The sequence below is a fragment of the Cydia amplana genome, chromosome 6, assembly GCF_948474715.1.
Source record: "Cydia amplana chromosome 6, ilCydAmpl1.1, whole genome shotgun sequence".
Lineage (NCBI taxonomy): Eukaryota > Metazoa > Arthropoda > Insecta > Lepidoptera > Tortricidae > Cydia > Cydia amplana.
Genome location: NC_086074.1, coordinates 12,762,930 through 12,784,837, shown reverse-complemented (window position 1 = coordinate 12,784,837; position 21,908 = coordinate 12,762,930). Strand labels below are relative to the sequence as shown.

Below are 21,908 nucleotides of genomic sequence, written 5' to 3'. Positions count from 1 at the left end.
ATCTCATATGTCAGTAGTTGTTTATTATTTGCTTACTGTTATGAAACCAATCAAGTTTTTTATAGCTGCAAGTACTACGGTACTCATCTCCGACCTGCCCTTAACATGTTAAGCAGCGTCCTCGAAGAGGGAAAACATGTAGGTAGTAGATTTGTTGATAATATGGTATTTTAAGGAAAGCGCAGGTCACCGCGTGTACCACGCGAGGCTAACTGTTGTTTAGTTTACCATGTACTTCTCAACGGCATTCGCGGGATTCCTAAGCAGGTACGTAGGTAGGAGTAAGTACATGGCCATATGACTACAGACCTAACTAATGTGTATTATTGTTTGTAGTTTACCAGCGGCATTATATACATAACTAAATAAATTTAATAAAAAAATCACATACAATTTATTATGTGTGCAAAATATACGTACCTCTTATAGGCATAGTATATATAGTACTGGTATAGTTATGAATGTTTCGACTTTACCCATTAGTCCTAATCCCATTTATTTCATGTACATATCTTCATGTATTAAATATTAACGATTGGCAATCGAAATCCAATACACGCAATAAAACACACTGCATTGCACCTCAGAATATTTCTTTTTCCTAAGCTAGGCTTTTGTAATTTCTGGGCTATAACCGCAAAAATCGAAGTTCGTCAATTGCGGGCATTTTTCTCTGTCACTCTCATTACGTCTTGATGAGAGTAAAAGAGAAAGATCCCCGCAATTTGCGAATTTCGGTTTTGGCGGTAGGCCCTCTGTACTTACTTGTATTTATGCTAAGCATCCGACGGATAGACAATTTATAAGCCATGCCATGAACTATCATCAGACCAAAGATTGACTTGCCAGCATTTTTACTTAGGTACATGTAAATACCTATAAAATAAATCTTACTTATGAAATGTAGGTACCTACGGGCCGATTTTTATTTAGTTGTTCAATTTTTTTCCGTTAGATTTGGATATTTTTTTTATTTTTATTTATTTGATTTTAATTTTTGGCTGGTTTGAAGAGCTCCATCCTAGGCTCTGAATACCAAATTTTATCGAAATCTGACGAAAAAAAAAATTCGACCTCAACATAAAAATCGGCCCCTATTGCGTCTTCTAACGTAATTTATACTTTTTCAGTTATTCCTTAGTTTCCAGATAATTACATAGCTTAGTCATAAACGATTGGAATCCGTGAAAAATGGCTACCTTTGTAAAGAGGGGCACAAAACCAATCAAGAATGTTACTTAAAATATGGCGTTATTATTGTACTGTAGGGTTTCTAAAATCTAAGTGACGGACTCACAAGCCACATTAACAATAATAACATGTGTTATATTATATATATTAAATTATCATACGAACAGTTAATTTAAACTTTAAAAAAAGGTACGTTTGCCTGATAAAGTAAATATTTCTGCATCTTAAAACATATACCTAACAGTGGTTGCTTCATCGTAGTACCGGACAGTACTTAATCAAACATACTTAAGTACGTAACAGTAATAAAAACTACGGATTGCGTTGCGGTAATCGAGGGTATACGAGTTCATTTAATAGCCGGTTTTTAAGAGTTGTAACCATATTCTGGTTCATGCATCTACGCAACAGATTTTTTTCTATCCCAAATGATATCTATATGTATAAATTCCTATAAATTTTACCAAGGCAGGTAGCCCCGACATCTTGTAGCTAAATGAGTCCATAAGAAACGTAAAAGCCTACCGGGCAGGCAATACCTACCTGTTAGGTATATTTAATGACACAGTTAATGACAAGATAAAGCCATATATGTATAAATAAAATTAAAACTTTACATACTTAATTATTTATTATTATTTGTGTTTCCATGTACCTACATTTATTCAGAGGTTGTGCAATAAAGAGGATTTGCACTGATTTAAACTTTCACGATTTTTACACATTATTAAATTGTACAACGGGACTTAATCGCGTATCTTAGATACGCGATTAAGTCCCGTTGTACAATTTAATAAAGAGGATTTGTATTGTATTGTATATACCTTCACGGTAATTAAATAAACCAAAATATTTGACTGTACCACAATTTTTCTAACGAAAGCGTAGCGCAGTCGTAGCACTATCGTAGCAAATTATTATTAAGTAATTACCTATTAGTATTAAAAATACAATTTATATTAAAAAAATTACCTATATTTTTCAGTTACCTAAATTTAGCAATAAAGGTGTAAATCATATTTTATGTATGTAACTTATGTATTAACTTATAACATATCATAGCCATATCGTAGGTAAATATATTCAAATTGTACTATATGAGGTAATCAATGTATACCCCATGTGGTTATCGTTTAGTCAATAATAAACATGAATGGTTTAAACTTGTCACGACTAGACCCCGTGACGTAAACGGTGTGTTTCACAGTTTTCAGCGAAATGGCTATGACTCAGCCCTTCCTTCGCTTACTCACGATTTTTTTACCTATTTCTGTCTGTAATAGCTACAGTAGGTACCTAAGCGAGTTAGGATGTTTTGACTACCGCCATCCTGAATATACGGTGGATATGTCAAAGCTGTCACGGCCGTATTCCAACCTAGGTACATTATTCGTTTTACATACCTACAGTAAAACTTGTGCGGACAGTGTTATCAGCAGTTGACAGCTCATAGCGGGAAAAAATTAATAGGAAAAACTAAAAAAAAACGAGAAAATAAATAAAATATTATCCCTTTTATATGAAGTCGGTCCTAAGTAGGGTTGCCAACCGTACTATATAATATACATAGTATTGTACTATATTTTGGCTCTCTGTACTATATACTTTTGGAAAAATATATAGTACGCTAAAATACTATACATATTTCCGATTAAACGTATATTACACTTATGTTTAGTATTTCATCTAAAAGTACTATATATATATATATGTATATTTTTTTTGATGCCTTATTCTTGAAAAATAGTTGGCAACCCTAGTCCTAAGGCAATTTTCCTTGTGTCAATTCCCTGGTGCGGTTAGACAATAAAGAAAGATAGCGGTCCATTTATTATTTGGAGGTATTACTGACCGGTATTGTAACTATTTAGGTAAGCATCGACATATCAGTTTGCTAGCGCATAATAAAGGGATAATACTTTATTTTATAATAGAAGCATTTATTAGCAACCTCATATAGCAGAAGGAAGAATATAGGCTGATGATGATGACTAAATAAGAACCCTTTATTTGGATTAAGCAAAGATAGATTATTTTTAAAGGCAAATTAAGCGTTCAATTATTATAGTATTTGTTACTTTAAATTTCAATTCGTTTTACAAATAAAAATAACTTTTAAGGCAAGGTATAAACACTAGAGAGCGGAGTTCACAGAAAGTGGAAACATTTCCCACGAGGCCACGGCCAGTGACTCCAGAGAGACCTAACTAAGAGACTAATTAGAGACCTATACTGTGTTAAAAGTAACATGATTTACCAGTCAATCGAATATGGCCTTTATTGCACCCACTTAAGGTCTGACATAAACTTTGGGGTCAAGAATGGCTACGGTACCGTCGCGCATCGCCTGCGCAATTATTACCTGAGGAGATTATAACGTATTTACGGCCCTTTTTGTTTTAGGAGTAAGTACCTACCTCAATAATAACTATTGAATAAAATATTTCTGATCGGTGAAGTGATCGGTTTTACTTATCTTTATAAAATCAGGCTTCGAGGAGATATTGTATTGTGTATAATGTATACATTATGTAAGTATTTAAGTAATATAAATAGTGGAATAAAGTATGTATGTTCACAATGTTCACATTAGTTATCACTTCCTTCAATATTGAATTGTGAAAATAAATTAGTATGAGTGTGAAAATAAATTCACTTTTCAGCATGTTTCGAACAAACATATCTGAATATACTTTCTCTTTTTACGTAAACGAAACTATTTTTTCACATAGTGATTGAAAAATAATTCTTAGTACCAAAAATGTTACTTTGTCTAAGGGTTGTTCTACCGTTTCGTGCCGATTTCGTGTCCGAGCCCACATGAAGCGTTAAAATTATATTTTTTTACTTGTGGTTATTTTTAAAAGGTATGTTTATGTGGTACGAAAAATACGCCAGTTTTGGAATTTAGCTAAACCTAATGATCTATTAAATAAAAATTAAAAACATGCGAAAAATTCATTTCCCTCGCACCTAAAATGGCGTACCATTGGGTTCGAAAATTAAAAAACACTATTATTTGCAGATAAACCCTACTTTCCATTATTGTTTATAAATAAGCACATAATCAGTATTATAATGGTACATGGTACGTATTTTTAAAGTTAAATTATCATAGAGAGAACGCACTTTTTAATTTTGTCACGCGAAAGACTTCATTTTCACTCTAAAAAATTGCCACTCATGCCAAATCTAAACGCGCCTTTATTCACGAATAACTGTGATTGCTACGTGTTTTTAGTACCTTAGTCTACCGCAATACGTCAACGAAGGAGGTTTCGCGCTCTTGATTTACGAGTAATTTAGGTTCTCCTCACCGGAAAGGCACTTTGTCACGGTTACTACTCATTTTTATCCATTAAGTAATTTGGTGCTATATATATTGCAAAAAAATCACCTTGTTAATAATCTGTTAGCATTTTGGTATATCTTCATTACTTTTACTTGATGACAATCTAGCCTTAAAGACTATAAAGAAATTTAAAAAAACCGTCGAAAGTTCATTCCACTCCAATTCATCCCTCTCCATTTCTTCCAATATTGTCGGGTGAAGGAAATGAACCAGTTTGGAAGGAAATGAACAATAATTTTGTATGACAGATGTGATACCTTTTTATGTTTTTAGCCCACAGCCCAAGAGTTATATACACACATACGCTCTTAAATCATAACTCCCATGTTTTGAAACGTATATAATATATGTCCAATTCTTTCGACTTCGTTAGACCGTTTGACAGAGTTTCAGGGTATAGGTTCTTATCTATACCCGACACTATGTCATGGGAATCCTGTTGATTGTGGATATTGCATATAAATGAGCAGATAGGCGCGTAAGTAGGTTTTTTTTTGTCATGGCAAATATTGTAAATATATCGGATAGATACATCATATTTCCAACATTTTATAAATGCGGAACATTTTGGACAGATGACCCGATTGAAACTTATCTAACGCCTATTAATGAAAAAAATATGCTAATTAAAATACTGAAAACTTTTAATAGTTCTTGAATAAAGCTCAAGAGCGAGTCCTCCGACGCCAGATATTTATGAGGAGGGTATCAGGGAAATTTCTTGTAACTTTGTAACCGTCTAAAGGCCAAGCTTTAGAAAAATCTAGAAAGTTCATGAAACAATGGTCCAACACCATCTAGAACTGGAGAGGAGCGTCCCATTCCCACCCTTTCTGCGAGTTCCGCAAAGAAAGAGCAAGCAGCTCGGAGCTTCCGATTGTGGCGCGCTTTCCTGCGAGGCTGAAAGCCGAGCTTTCGCAGGAGAGTAGACCTTAAATTGTTTCAATGCCCAAATGCAACCGATGCCGAAAGCCGGGCTCCGCAAAAGGTGTTAAAAATTTCTTTTAACTATTAGCAGCGGGCACAATCGTGCGAGGTCAAAGACTGAGCTTCAATGGAGCTGACCTCAAACAAGAACCAATAGCCGAATGTATTAAAAAGCAAGGCCGAAGGCCCGGGGGAGCTTCAGATAGGGGCACATTTCCGTGCAAGGCCAAATATCAATCTGCAAGAGAGCAGAACTTTGCTAAGTGAGGCCAAAGGCCGAGGTCCGCATAAACGCTGAAGGCCCAGTCCGTCTGATCACGTTGCGCTTCCATAGAAGACCTAACTTGAGAACTAAGAGAGCTTGAAATTTAACCAATGTGATCTCGGACCCTCCTGCGGCTTGACCTTTGCATTTTTCCTCGAAAGTGCGACTTGTTGAGTCTACAACCCTATGGAGTTTGTTATTTATAATAAGTATTTTGATTATTAGGGCGTACTCGGCCTTTGGCCTCTATTTACACAGGGTTTTGTGTTTCGTAGAGTACGCTCTTCGACCTCCAATGGCTTTAGAGCTCAACATCGAGTTTGCGGTCCACTAGTTTGCTTTTTAATACACAACTATTTGTTCGTCTCCAGCTCTGCTGTCCTGCAGCTTTACCTCGGCCCGCCGTTCCCTTTGAAACGGCTTATCATGGTCGTGTCCGAAATATAATATTCTGGCCCACTTCATTATTTAAAAAAACAGCATCTGCCCTTTACAACGACGGCTAAGTCACATTACCTACATCGATACTGGATACTTTAAAATTATACCTCAGTTCTTTCCCGAATAATATATTTTATCATAAATAACGATTGTTTTTTATAAAAAATTGTAGATAATTTAAGTTATTTTAATTTTATTTATGTAAGCAGTTTTTTACATTACAAATCTCATTATTATATGTTTCTAGTTCTGACAAATAATGAGACCGAAAACGAATACTGAAACATCGTAAAAAGTATTGTTAAAAAGTAGGTTATTATATTAAACAGGTCAACAGGGTAGATATACTTTTAAAAAGCCAAGATATTTATGGTTCCATCGTTTAAAATATTATCACTTTGATTTTGAGCAATAAAGTTAATTTATATTTAATCTAATTTCATTTCCTTCTATTCATGTTTCATTACCTTCCCTTGCTTTTTCATTTCCATCTGTGCCTTCATTACATTCCTTATTTGTTTTCCAAAAGTATAACTAGTATATAGGTGCCTTTCTTAAAATAATATACACAATACGTATACACATTCACAATATCAAACTCTACACTGTAACTTCAAAATAAAAAAAATCTCCAAAAAAGTGGCAAATCGGCACGAAACGGTAGAACGACCCCTAACCTACATCATTATCCTAACGTGCAGGGAAAATAATAGCATCTGTTTCCAAGAAGTATTTTCTCGTTTATGATAAGTTGATTTCAGTCGAATAAACTGAATACGTCAACACCTAACTAAGATTTTACACAGAAGCAGATTACGAATTGGGTTTTCGACGGAAGTGCTAGTAGGTAAATAGCATTCAACAATTGTGTTACTGATTACTCTACTTAGTGGTTGGTGGTTGGACATCTGCGCAACTTTTTTATTTTTTTTATTTCTAGAATTTCTTTGCTAGACACTTCGTATCTACAAAATGTACATGACAATGTAAAAAGGATGTAATATAAATTACATGATTTAATGTGTGATTTGCGAACAAAACAACACTATCTAACAAATTTAAAATGATTCATTATTGACAAAAGATTGTCAGCCAATGAATTCACATAAAGGCGTAAAGGTGACAGTCCATTTCCAACCGCAGCTGCACTACTGTTCATTTTACTATGGAAATTGACAGTAACAGCGACGCGTTCAGTACCAGTAGTGCAGCTGCGGTCAGAAATGGAATGTTACCCTAATTGTGAAAGTAACAGTGCATATTCGTATTTGCTTATCAATGGATGCGTCACAAGAATGGCATCCTTAGAAAGATGACGTATTATCACATAATCTGTGCAATTATTCGAACAATTCGAATAGTATCGAAGCTCACACCGATTCCTTTTGATATCTTAATTGCTCTCCGATACCGTCGCATACCAAGATTACCAGTCCATTGATGACGTACAGACAGACGGTCCTTATTCGGATAGTATTGAGAGAGGCATCGCACGACAGACAGACATTTACGAGAACAAAAGTGAAACCGAAATTGAACATTAGCGGAAAAACAAACAGAAAAACAAATAGGTGAGCACTTAATTAAATAGCTAATTGGTTTAAATATGTGAAGCCGGTGTAAATTATAATATTGGCGCGATCAGTTTATATAAATACCCGCATAAATTAATCAGTTTGTTATTGTGAACAAAACTATTAACCTGATTATTTGATTAATCTAGTAGGTGCGAAATAGAAGTTGCAAAGCATATTTTGCGTTCAATATACGATCTGAAATATTAAATTAGTAGTATTCGGAATACTCCGTAGTCCATACGGGTCTGCAGGAATAGGTAGTTACGTAGCTAGTTTGGTTATTATTTATGTAGGTAATAAATATACCTAAACTTCTCGTTATCACCATGATCAATCCGGTGTATAACATTAGGAAGATCTGACAATTCACAAAATTATATCAATCAGTTTGAAAGTATTTTATAAAATTTGTAAGTATTAATACCTACGCAATAAAAAATATCGCATTGTACCCTGAAATCGGTCAATGTTTGTCCGGGAGAACCTGTTGAATATCTATCAAGCGCAAGATCGGAATGTGCAATCGTAGACCTGTCTTTTTATCCTTTATGTAAGTTTGTTAAAATGCCTTTGGGGCAAATTGAGAGTTCTACTTTTACATTACAGTTAGGACTTTATAATATACTCTTTAATATATATAAAAGTGTAGGGTAGTATACATTTTCGTTTGAAGGTACGAGAAAGATAATACGGTCGTTGACAATGGTGAAATCCTAATCAATAAAGAACATTTCACAACATCAATTAGAAATAGGCAGGAAAATAATTTACAAAAAAATTAATTGAAATTGATTATTTATCGCATTATAATATATTACCCACATACCTACGATCACATAGGTAGCTTATATATAATGAGAGGTGTAGGTATTTGTCTCATATACTCGTATCACCGTATCACGGACGGTTGTCAACGGCTACTATGATAAAATTTGGCCCCACTGACGTTCCGAACAAGTGAAGATTTTTTGCGAATGTTCCCAGGAAATATTTTGCTTGAAATTAACCGATGCGTACACACCAGCACCGATCAATCAATGCTGTGTGGTCAATGACCGAACGACAGTGCGTCGTTCATAATGCACATTTGGGCCGTTCTAAAGAAAACCTCTACTTTTAGATTTGAGAAGTAAATTCACGTAAATATTTTGATTTTCATTGGGCCCATGAAATATAAGAACAATCCTAGAAAGAGACAGAACAACAAATATTAAATTAATTTATGGTAGGTACCTACACGTCCGAATGTTTCAATACCGAATTTCAATAAGTAGTTGGTGGCCGGGTGGATATGACGCCCGACTTTCAATCCGGAGGTCGCGGGTTCAAATCCTGGCTCGTACCAATGAGTTTTTCGGAACTTATGTACGAAATATCATTTGATATTTACCACTAGCTTTTCGGTGAAGGAAAACATCGTGAGGAAACCTGCATACATCTGCGAAGAAATTCAAAGGTGTATGTGAAGTCCCCAATCCGCATTGGGCTAGCGTGGGGACTATAGCCCAAGCCCTCTCGCGCATGAGAGGAGGCCTGTGCCCAGAAGTGGGACGTATAAAGGCTGAAATATTATATTATAGTTTGTACTGTTTGCACTCTGTTAGTCACGTCTGCTAGCGAATGAGATAAGGGGTCAACTATTTGGGCTGTGTCAAGTAAGTACCTGCTGGGAAATTCGCGTTAATACACATTTAATTTTTTCTTTACTATTATGCTATTTGCTCAATAGTATAAAGCTGAAACATTTATTTGTCAATTTGCCTTGGAACCCTTGACACGTATAACTTTAAATCAACGTGTTTCCTCTTTCCGCTTCAATTTGATATTATGAATAGGAAGTAAACAACCTCATTAAATTAATTATATAGTTCACTGTTGTATCCGCCTTCTTCAATCATTTGATGTAACTATGTAGAGTATGTAGTACATATATTATCTTGTTACTATGCTATGTTGGTTGTTGGTATGCATTAAATTTTTATTTAATCTCAATTGTACTATTTAAGTCACTTTTAGGTATACTACAATGTCAATCTCTATATTTTATTATATAAACAAGCATATGGCTCGCCTGACAGAAAGCAGTCACCACCGATTATGAACGCCTGCGACCCCTGAGGTAAGCCCTTAGAAAACTGTACACTTATTGTTTGAAAACTCCCATACAGTTCTTAAAATTTTAGTATTTTTATTTAAAAGTAGCATATGTAACCTGAACCAACACATGAACCAGACAACCTAAATAAACGTAAAAATCGAGCTAGTACTTTAATTTATGTAGGAACAGAAGCGGAAAATCCCCAATATCCCAACATCAGCGTCACAGTTCATTGTTAAAAAGTTATCTATAGGTTGTTATGGAATTGTAGCGTGTTAAATCAGTGCGATAGCTCCATCGCTCGGCGGCAATCAGACTGCGTGGGCATATCGCTGCGAGGTCGCGCCGCTCACCCCGCTATCGCGAGCTCGTTACCTCTATAATTAAATGCACACCCTGTACAGTGTTTAAACGAACTTTAAACTTACCGTTCACAAACAGATTGGGTAAACACAATAAGGCTTAATATTACACAGGAGAATCATTGAAGTTGGTATTTTAAGATTAGACTTTAAAACTGATCAAAATAATTCTGCAGTTTAAAAATTGTAGTCTTTAAAACAAATTTAAAACCCGCTGAACAGGATGCTACTGACGTTAGTATTGTCGAATTCCCAGCATAAAAACGATATAATGCCGAGAGTGTTATTAGCGACGATATAGTTTTCTCATCAGTTAGATCTGAAATATAATAAAAACACAACTTTATACCACTTTTATAACACTATAGTCACAGTAAACACCCCTATAATGGACGTGGAACCCAGTCATGAAATGTAAAACGTAATTATTTTATTATATAATACTGTCCATGATTGGCGAAAAAAATAAAACCGGCCAAGTGCGAGTCGGACTCGCGCACGGAGGGTTCCGCACCATCATCAAAAAATAGAGCAAAACAAGCAAAAAAACGGTCACCCATCCAAGTACTGACCCCGCCCGACGTTGCTTAACTTCGGTCAAAAATCACGTTTGTTGTATGGGAGCCCCACTTAAATCTTTATTTTATTCTGTTTTTAGTATTTGTTGTTATAGCGGCAACAGAAATACATCATCTGTGAAAATTTCAACTGTCTAGCTATCACGGTTCGTGAGATACAGCCTGGTGACAGACGGACGGACGGACGGACGTACGGACGGACGGACGGACGGACGGACAGCGGAGTCTTAGTAATAGGGTCCCGTTTTTACCCTTTGGGTACGGAACCCTAAAAATAGTTTTATTGAATTACGTTGAAAGCAATTGCAGTACCTATCATAAAACACGTCGAAAACATAAAATACGAATAGGGCATTCAACTTTTAATGCGCAAAGCGTAGTAGACATTTTTTTACGGGTGTTAGTAAAATATCAAAAATACTTCAAATTTTAAATTTGAGTATACCCAAGTCTCCAACTGTCGGTAACTGAATTTGCAAGCGTTGTCTGAATTTCAAACCTCAAGTAAGCTTTATACTTAGCACTGAAGTGTACGCTTAGGAAATTAACTAGGCTTTGACTGAAAGCGGTCTTTGAATCTAAATAAACAAGTGCTAAGGGTGACAGGTGAATGGGCGTGACCAGGTGGGCGTAGTGTCACCCCACCCGATGCACCCCGCCACACCGCCACTCCCAACCGCCCTGCATTCTTAATTTCATCTTAACAATACTGGTTTAAAAAACTCTTAATTTATGACAGCACGTCATTGTGTTGAGTTTTGATATATTGCACGTAATATTTTTTGAACTGCAAGTTTTTTAGGGTGTGTTCTGGGTCTCTACCATGTAGGGTGCGTAACATTTACCGAGGTCGGAAAAATTCACCATAACCATAAGTATAAAATGTGTTGTATCAACAAGGGCACAAACGGTTGAAATCATTGAAAAATGAAATTATAGCTCTAAAAATGTTTGTAAATGAAATGGTCTTGGCCACATGCAGCAGCGCAGGTGGTCCCGGCGTCTAACAGCCTCCCGATTGTTTCAACAGTGAAATATTCATGATGCGAGCGCTGAGCTAACAATGCGCACATAACTCGACAGCTTTGTGTGTGTGATTGTCCGGATTATGTTAAGATGATTATATCTTTTGTTCTAACTGATGTTTCATGTAGGTAATGCATAAAATAATCGATAGTCATCAGAACTTACGAGCATGGCAAGTCATATCAGATATCTTTTGCATCCATATTATATGAAATATAAAAAAAAAAACTAGCGACCCGCCCCGGCTTCGAACGGGTTAACAAATTATACATAAACCTTCCTCTTGAATCACTTTATCAATTTAAAAAAACCGCATCAAAATCCGTTTCGTAGTTTTAAAGATCTAAGTATACATAGGGACAGACAGACAGCGAAAAGCGACTTTGTTTTATACTATGTAGTGATGTTTTACTTGATCCCCATTTTTAAAGATGTGGGAACATCAAAACCCTGCCCAAATATTCCGCTAATTCAAATTAAAAAAAAAAATACAATTAGGCAAGAAAGAAATACGTTCAACGATTTAAAGTAAAAAATAAAACCAAAATAAAATAACTTAATATAATATCTTTTTTAAAAAAAGGGAACCGCCTTCAAAAAACCAACCCACTGAAAAGTACTAAATAATTTTTATATGGCACCCCTTTACGTGTCCAGTCCCTATCCCACGGCGTAAAGCAATTTTTTGCCAAAAAGTAATTAATAGGTAATAATAAGAAAATTAATAGTCATCCGGGTAATTACTTAGTTTTTGAAGTCGGTGCCAAACCAAAATTTTTGAGAACCGATATTTTAGACAACGAAGAACGCTGTACTTACTTGCATTATAAAGACATACTTAGTTTACTCATTAATTTAGTTCTTGTAGGTACTACGTACTCGTATTGTTTTTCTGATTGGTAATAAAAACTGTTTTTGTTGGTTTGGCACCGCCTTCAAAAACTAAGTAATTACCCGAATGACTATTAATTTTCTTATTATTACCTATTAATTACTTTTTGGCAAAAAATTGCTTTACGCCGTGGGATAGGGACTGGACACGTAAAGGGGTGCCATATAAAAATTATTTAGTACTTTTCAGTGGGTTGGTTTTTTGAAGGCGGTTCCCTTTTTTTAAAAAAGATATTATATTAAGTTATTTTATTTTGGTTTTATTTTTGTTTATTTTTATTTTTTTAATTATTTTTTATTAGATTTATTTTATTTTTTACTTTTTAGTGATAGGTAGATACTTTATTTATTTTAGGTTTTGGGCTAAAATACTAGTTTGTTAGGCTTTCCATTTAGTCTACTAATGTTGGTGATGGCCTAACTCGATGATAATCGCGACACAACATAATATGACGTTTTGGTGCTAAACGATTTGTATGTACCTATATTGCTCCAACTCCCACTCCCATTCCCAGTCCCAGTCCGAGTCCGACTCCCACTCCCACTATTTTATCTAAATCGGTTTTAGCAACATAAATTTGTTGGTAGGTATACCGATAGCATGGCCACCTACCGGGTCCAATTGGTTTTTCAAACCATCCATGAACTGTACACTAAAACCTTCTCCAGAATGTAACAAACACTTTTCTGAAAACCGCATCAAAATCGGTTCAGCCAAACGCGAGATAATCACGAAGAAACATACACACATACATACGTACATACATACGGGTCAAACTGAGAACGTCCTTTTTTTAAAGGCAGTTAGAAAAAAGTTCATCGACCCACCTAGTGGAACTCCGCAACATAGGCACACGACGACAAGTCGGTTAACCAAAACAAAGTGTGCCTACGTTGCACCAAACCTAAGTTCCACTAGGTACAGCAAGGGTTCAGCATCAGCTCTATCTTGGGTACTGCTCTCCCAAGTGCTCATCAAGATGTGACGGATGACCAAAATAGCGTGGGCCTATGTTGCACCAAACCTGAGTTCCACTAGGTACAGCCAGGGTTCAGCATCAGCTCTATCTTGGGTACTGCTCTCCCAAGTGCTGATCATGATGTGATGGATGACTAAAATAGCGTGGGCCTATGTTGCACCAAACCTGAGTTCCACTAGGTACAGCCAGGGTTCAGCATCGGCTCTATCTTGGGTACTGCTCTCCCAAGTGCTCATCAAGATGTGACGGATGACCAAAATAGCGTGGGCCTATGTTGCACCAAACTTTAGTTCCACTAGGTACAGCCAGGGTGAACCCTGCCAGCCAGGGTGGTTTGGTGCATCAGCTCTATCTTGGGTATTGCTCTCCCAAGTGCTCATCAAGATGTGACGGATGGCCAAAATAGCGTTGGCCTATGTTGCACCAAACCTGAGTTCCACTAGGTACAGCCAGGGTTCAGCATCAGCTCTATCTTGGGCACTGCTCTCCCAAGTGCTCATCAAGATGAGACGGATGACCAAAACAGCGTGGGCCTATGTTGCACCAAACCTGAGTTCCACTAGGTACATCCCGAGTTCCACTAGGTACATCCAGGGTTCATCATCAGCTCTATCTTGGGTACTGCTCTCCCAAGTGCTCATCAAGGCGTGTCGGATGACCAAAACAGCTTGAGCCTATGTTGCACCAAACCTGAGTTGCAACGTTTCATGCCTGAGCTACTTGTAAATGAAACGTTGCATAGTAGAGGGCGTTTCGACCAATCGTATTCGAGAAAGAACGGAGAGACGCAATAATCCCATAGTTGCATTTACCTCACTTGACCTTACTTAGATACCTCCTAGCAGGGAGGAAAAGTGCCACTTTGATCCCTCCTAGCAGGGAAGAAAAAGCTCTTTTCTGAATAGGAGGTGTGAAAAAAGTATGTGACCAGTTGAAACATTACTTACATCTCCAGCAAGAACGAGCGCGGCACTTAGTTTCGATCTAAATAGATGATTGTCTACTTTAGGTGTATAATCTCGGCAAACACATAATGATTACGTATTCAAATCCAATGTTTGCGGTAGATAAGTGCGGAACAGTGGCAGACGGTAATCGTTACGTTACGTATAAGATAAAATGTTCCGTTCCATATTTCCGTTCAGGTCAAAACCATAGCAAGCAGCATGTAAGTACTGTTAACAAACTGAACACCTCGTTTAAGCTAATTTAAGATGACTTTATAGATTGATGCCAAGGGTATTAACGTTACTAGTGTAGCGACTGCTTGGTGGCCTTGGACTATTATTTATATTGTCGTTGACACGCGTATGATTTACAATTAGGCTGACAAAATATCGTTCTAATTGTCATTCCTAGTTTTTTAGTCACACACTCGGACTGAATGCAGGTGAGTAGGTACATTGACGTCTGGAAATGCTTTGTATAAGGACAATTTAAATAAGAGGATTTTTTTTCATGTCCTGTATTGGATATATACATGTATAACTAACCTGGTTTTCTTCACTATAGGCTGCATAATGTACATTATGCTTAAGGTACCATTTAGATAAGATGGGGTGATAAGCCACCAGTGACTTTTAATTGGTAAGTTTTAGTTAATTACTTACTTACCTACTTACCATAAAAGTTAATGCGCCATAATTGGTCACAAGTCTTCCATCAAATGCGAACTTTTTGTTTCTCTCGCCTTAATTATGGTATTAATTAATTGCTAATTTATTTACCTTCGTTACTTAAAAACTGAAAGGATTAATAATGCATGAATTTGTTAATATTGACAGATAAGTATAGTTTTTACCTGTGCCAGTTAAACAGTTAAATAATTAATTAGAAAGATAATACTATCTATATTTCGTGACACTTGAGATGCTTTATGTTAATCTAAATAAACCATATAAAAACGGATACATATATGTAGGATAGGTACATAGGCTAGACATAGGCTGGACGTTAAACTTTCATCGGTTAGTGCAGACTAACTGCCGTATTCGAACTTCAAGATATTCACAAGAGACGACACGTACTATATCCATTCTAGATACGTTATAGTTTAGATTTCAACTAGTTCTCTTTTGCAGCGCAATTCGGGCAACCAATGTCACTTTTACGATACATCGTGTTAGATATCTATTAGATGTGAATTAGATCTCTAAGTAATATCTTGTGGAAATAGTTCAAGAGTATCTCCAGAATCGCGGAAATGTCAAATTTGACAGGTTAGATCCTAAAAATATCGTTATCGTATCTTGGTGATGTCTAAAAGATATCTTATAGATATATATTTCAAAATCCGAATCGGGCCCTAAGTGGTCATTGCCGGCGCGACTCTCTACGCGGAACTGCATCCCGGAGGTCCCGCCCCAGTCGAGCGTCGAACTTACTGAGAAAAAACCAGTGTCCTAACCTAACCTATCTTCGTTCGTTCCGCGTGTACAGTTAGCCGCGCATTGAGTAATCGGAGCCGAGAGCGGCGAGATAATGTTGCGCACGCGTGAAATATATATCCGAGTGTTTTAATTGCGGCCGCGTTCCGCTCCTGGACTGGTATGCGCGTGTCGCTGCTACGAAGAAATTCGGTCGAGGAGTGGTTTGCCTCACGGCGACCTTGCGCTTGCGCAGCCTCCGCGCGGCACTGCGCGGTGCCTCCGTGAAAGTCGCGATCTAGCGCCGCGCGCGCATTGGCGTCTCCGCGTCTTCATGTTTGCCTCGGGCCCTTTGGCCAAAACATGCTTTCTATAATTATACATTGCGTGCTTTTCTGACCATAAATTAATTCAAATTAACACGTATATATTAGACCGTTAAATATTGATAGTTAGCTCGTCAGATTTTCCGAGAAAATAAAAGCTTGAATGGCTATGGAGCAAATTGATTTAGAAAAAATATATGATTATAATCAACGTCTAATTAATAAACTTCGTAAGGAAGACGGGATCTTTCATTAGTGATTCTTTGAGAGTTAATTTTGCCATGGAGAAATAAATATTGGCGAGCTAATTCAATACGAGTGCATGTGTGACAAAAACAAGGTTTTAATTACTAAGAGATCAGCGTTAATTAAAGGTTGATGCCATGAATTACACATGTAGCTAATTAAGAGTTAAGACAGCGCAAGTCCTGGTTGAACGTGGCCATTTAATTCCTAAAGATACGACACCAATTATAACGATCATATATCATTACTACTTAACAAACAATCGAATTCTTTGCATATTGCTTGGCACTAAATTATATTTTAAATATTTTTAATTGCATTTTCTTGGCCAAAATAGGTCGGTGCAACTATACAGGATGTAACTGAAGTCACAGAAAGAAATAATCAGACTTATCGTAAGAATTAAATTTTTGTTTGAATAATATAATATAAAGTAGATATGTATATTATTCTAGAATGTACGAAAATAAAAATAATAATTATACGAACCTAATCGAACATTGTGATTCGTAAATCGTAGACTCGTTGAAATCGCGGACTTGTAGATTTTTGCCCAGCAGTGGAACATTGAAATCGGCTAGTAAATAAATAAAATAAATAAAGTCGTGTTAATTAATCCCTCCAAAATTATCAGTCACTTAACAGCGGTCTTTCTAAAACAATATTCAACAAATAACAAACGAAGCAACATCATTTTATACCGATAATAATTTAATCCTGTTACTTTGTAAATAGCAACTTTGACCCGAAAATTTAAATAATGCTGCCCCCTTAAAAAAAAACAATGTTAACACTTTTATGAGTAATTCTTGAAATCAGTCTAAATAAAACAAATATAAATCGCAAGACCAGTTAAAACTTAAGCACATCCTTTAGTTAGCACATTTATCTGAGAATTATAATTAGGTATCGAAAAGTAATTAGGTGTTCGTAAATTCATAATTAATAATGCGAAAATGCGAACTCGGCACACAATTAACATGTTGCATGGGCTCGATATGCGCATAAGAATGATTCATTAAGAATTCCATAAAACTTCCATAAATGTCTTCTTGTATTTACTTATTTTAAGTTAATAATTATATATTAATTAATTATAGTTATAAAATAATAAAGCGCTGGTGGCCTAGCGGTAAGAGCGTGCGACTTGCAATCCGGAGGTCGCGGGTTCAAACCCCGGCTCGTACCAATGAGTTTTTCGGAACTTACGTACGAAATATCATTTGATATTTACCAGTCGCTTTTCGGTGAAGGAAAACATCGTGAGGAAACCGGACTAATCCCAATAAGGCTTAGTTTACCCTCTGGGTTGGAAGGTCAGATGGCAGTCGCTTTCGTAAAAACTAGTGCCTATGCCAATTCCTGGGATTAGTTGCCAAGCGGACCCCAGGCTCCCATGAGCCGTGGCAAAATGCCGGGACAACGCGAGGAAGATGATGAGTTATAAAATAAATAAATAAAATAAAAAGTCATTTATTGTCGCAAAACACAGTAACAAAATAAAACAAACAAGGAAAAAGAAAAAAGACACAATAAGCACATAAGTCCAATAGGGTTGCTGACTGTATAAATATATATATGTTTAATTATAACTATGTAGATCACTAACTATGTATGTATGTATGTATGTATGTATGTTATCAGTATATATGGTTATTAGGAATCAGTTAAAAAAGTAATTCTCTTCCCTTAAGTCACCGTAATACAGATCTTTAAGTACCTAATAATCTTATGGAAAAAAATATTTATTTTATAGGTATATAATTAGCGTTCCGACATAACAGCACCATTGGCATGATGTAAAGTATCGTATGGATTTCTTTTTAAACATTTGATCAATGGCTTACTCAACGAGTTTGGTGAATAAACCGGAGTACATAATGGGACTGCTTAGGCCAGGCTTCCTGGATTGCGCGGACCCACACAAAGCTTTCCCGGAACATATTTAATCAGCGATGACTCAAACTTTTCAACAAGTCATTTTAGTGCTACCACCAGTACAATGTGCAGGGATATACAGGGACAGAGTTTTAATTCAATTTCCTACAAGGTACGTAAATGCAATCCAAATTATTACAAAAGCCTACCAATTTTTCAGTAGATATCCTATCATTGAGGGTCATTATCAAATAATTTGTGGCCAAATGGGGAATACCTACCGATTCTTGGATATTTAATTTTACTGTTTTCTTTCATGATTTTTTAACGATAAAAGAATATAAATAATTGGTTTTGTATTTTAATAGCATTTTTAATGTGTTAGCTATTCAAGCAAATTTGTTTGTATTTGAAAATTTTATGGTATTCCCCATTCCAATGTTACGTTCAACAAGATGATTGCATGATTATGTCATATTTTAACCACTAACTTTTTTTTATAAATAAGTTTCAAAAGGTGCTTAATGAACAAATTAAGCATAAAATCATATAAACTTGCACTTAAATAAATATATAATAATCCTTTACGCCATATTCAAGAAAACAAGTTGTTTTATTTATATAAATGTTGTCAAAACTCAGTAAGTATTTGTAGGTATGCGAATATTTAAATAAAGCAGTTATGTTTTGCGTCTCTTATAAGTGATCTCGTTTATGTAAATATATCGCGATAGATTTGTTGTTTAGTAACCCACGCGCTAGGGACAGGTACCTACTTCGCCAATTGATTTATGGCCGACCGATTGAAAATCAGGATTTAATTACTTTAACTAAAACATAACAACCTAATTAATTACCTAAGTATTACACACCTGCGCTGTCAACACCCGTCCAGTGGTACTTACGATTTTTCTTCCTAAGGCGAGGTATGCCCCGCCCGTTTTAATATTATTATTATTTTTTGGATTAAAATATTGCTCCATAGAAAATCGAATCAAAACATTTTATACAGACTGTATAAGTCCTCCTCCCTTATACTGTGATGGTAACACAAAAAATATAATAATTTTAAAAATAATCGGATAGTACCTAATTACATTTTCCGAATTTATATAGGTATTTAATTTAACTATACCTACTTACACTTATTAACATTTTATCATGTACATTGTTGATCTTCATCATACCCGTTCTTAGTAAGTAAGTACTTCAATTAGGTACTTATATGTATGTTACTTGAAGTAAAAAATAACTATAATGTCATAATAACGTTTTATCGTTTTCTGCGTACTTACCTAATAAGTATCAATTTAATGTTTCCATTTGTCGGGTAACTTTACGTAGATAAATGCTTTTTGTTATACCCACTTAACTGTTTTATAACTTCATTCCTTGTTTTTACTCTGATAATGATCTGATGTCATTAAAAGTATTTATCTTAAACACAAAGCCAAGTTCTATGAAATAAGTTGACGAGAATTATTGATATAATTATCAGGGGTTGAAGAATCGGTTACTTAAAAAACCCTTCGATTCAGGTTATGACTTAAACAGGCCACCCACGATCAATTAGATATTGTAAAAAAACGGATAGTTTTCTCTGTAACGATATTGATTACCTAGCAATTAGTAATAGCACATACTCGTAACTTCCTACAGGCGCCAGTGGCTAATGTTTTTTTCTCGCAGTACTGAATAATCAATGTGTAAACGGGCCTTAAGTACTCGTAGCATCTAATTTTTAGGGTTCCGTAGCCAAATGGCAAAAAACGGAAACCTTATGGATTCGTCATGTCTGTCTGTCTGTCTGTCTGTCTGTATGTCCGTCCGTATGTCACAGCCACTTTTTTCCGAAACTATGAGAACTATACTGTTGAAACTTGGTAAGTAGATGTATTCTGTGAACCGCATTAAGATTTTCACACGAAAATAGAAAAAAATAACAATAAATTATACTACATACATACTTAGAACTGAAACTCAAAATTTTTTTTTCATGAACCCATACGTGTGGGTAGGTATCTAAAATGATATTGAGGTTTCTAATATATTTTTTTTTCTAAACTGAATAGTTTGCGTGAGAGATACTTCCAAAGTGGTAAAATGGGTCCCCCCCTCCTGTAACTTCAAAAATAAGAGAATGATAAAACTAAAAAAAATATATGATGTACATTACCATGCAAACTTCCACCGAAAATTGGTTTGAACGAGATCTAGTACTTAAGTAGTTTTTTTTAATACGTCATAAATCCCCTAAAAACCCTTCATGGGCGAGTCCGACTCGCACTTGGCCGCTTTTTTGGTCTTAAGTTAGGAACAGTTTTATGGAACTCGTATATCTAAATAAACTTGGGAGAAACATCTTATGTCTCTTCCAGCAGATCGTCTTGACACGAAGATACTATAATTATGCAGTATTATGCTCAACAATTCAATTGGAACACTATTAAGATGATTATACCCTCAATTATTTTGCACGTACCCTATCAATGATTGATATGGGTTTGTTTTGTGCAAGTAGGCGCTCGTTTAATGTGAATGTGTTCCGTTTATGGCAGGCGTTTACAAGTACATTTCGCGAGTAACAAAAAGTATTAAATTAAGAGAGGCAATTATTATTTTTTGTATTAAGTTTAAAATGCATTACGAAATAGGATGTTAAACCGGAACTAGCGTAATTGACAATACGATACGGCGAGACTTTTGCGGCGGCCGCGTGCGATCGTGTAAACTCACTTAATATGTATCACTTTTTGCTCCACTCTATTATTATTAATGAATAAAATGGTATAAGTCCGAGTACCTATACTCGACTTACTCGAGGTCGTCGATCTCGAGGAATGTTGTAAAAAATGTGCTAAGGACGTTAGTTTGCTATCAAGCGCAGAAACGGCACTGCACGGAGTCATTAAATCTACGAATAATTAAATCTACGAATAATAGTTAATTCTCAATTGGGTATAAACATAGTTTGCAGTAATTGCAGTTACTAAGGATATTTCGTGTTTGATTGTTGATCAAATACCTCGCACTGTTTCGTTTACTTAGATATGTCAACGATTGAATTTAATGTTTGTACACTTTGTAAAGTGTACCTAATTTTATTCATACATAACTTAAGTAGACAGGTTAAAAATAAGGCAAAACATAATTAACAACTTACATAATGTCTTGATGAAGCAAAGTTATCATCTTTTTGTGACTAGGTATTTACATCATTTATGATTGAAATGATTCTTTGTCGGTTGTATGTTGATTGTGGACACATTTAGCACATGAACTTCATTGTTGTGGTCATCGTAGTATGTAGTTAAAATTTAAGCTTGGTTTTCTAATATAAAAGTAGTTCTGAGTGTAAGGCCTGAGTGGACGCTCGAGTTGGGCGTGCAGCGGGGCGGGGCGTG

At 35.8% G+C, this 21,908-nt stretch overlaps 2 protein-coding genes across 2 annotated transcripts in view; one reads left to right on the top strand and one right to left on the bottom strand.

Annotated features, from left to right (window-relative positions):
- The window catches only part of LOC134648938 (BMP-binding endothelial regulator protein), a 62,143-nt gene that overhangs the window by 803 nt on the left and 39,432 nt on the right, over positions 1–21,908 (top strand). The gene's annotated exons all lie outside the window — the stretch shown is intronic.
- The window catches only part of LOC134649152 (transmembrane protein 17-like), a 269,508-nt gene continuing 256,990 nt past the window's right edge, over positions 9,391–21,908 (bottom strand). Inside the window, exon 4 of the mRNA XM_063503864.1 lies at positions 9,391–9,416. Coding sequence (XP_063359934.1) covers positions 9,391–9,416 — 26 coding nt within the window. The remainder of the gene's footprint in view (positions 9,417–21,908) is intronic.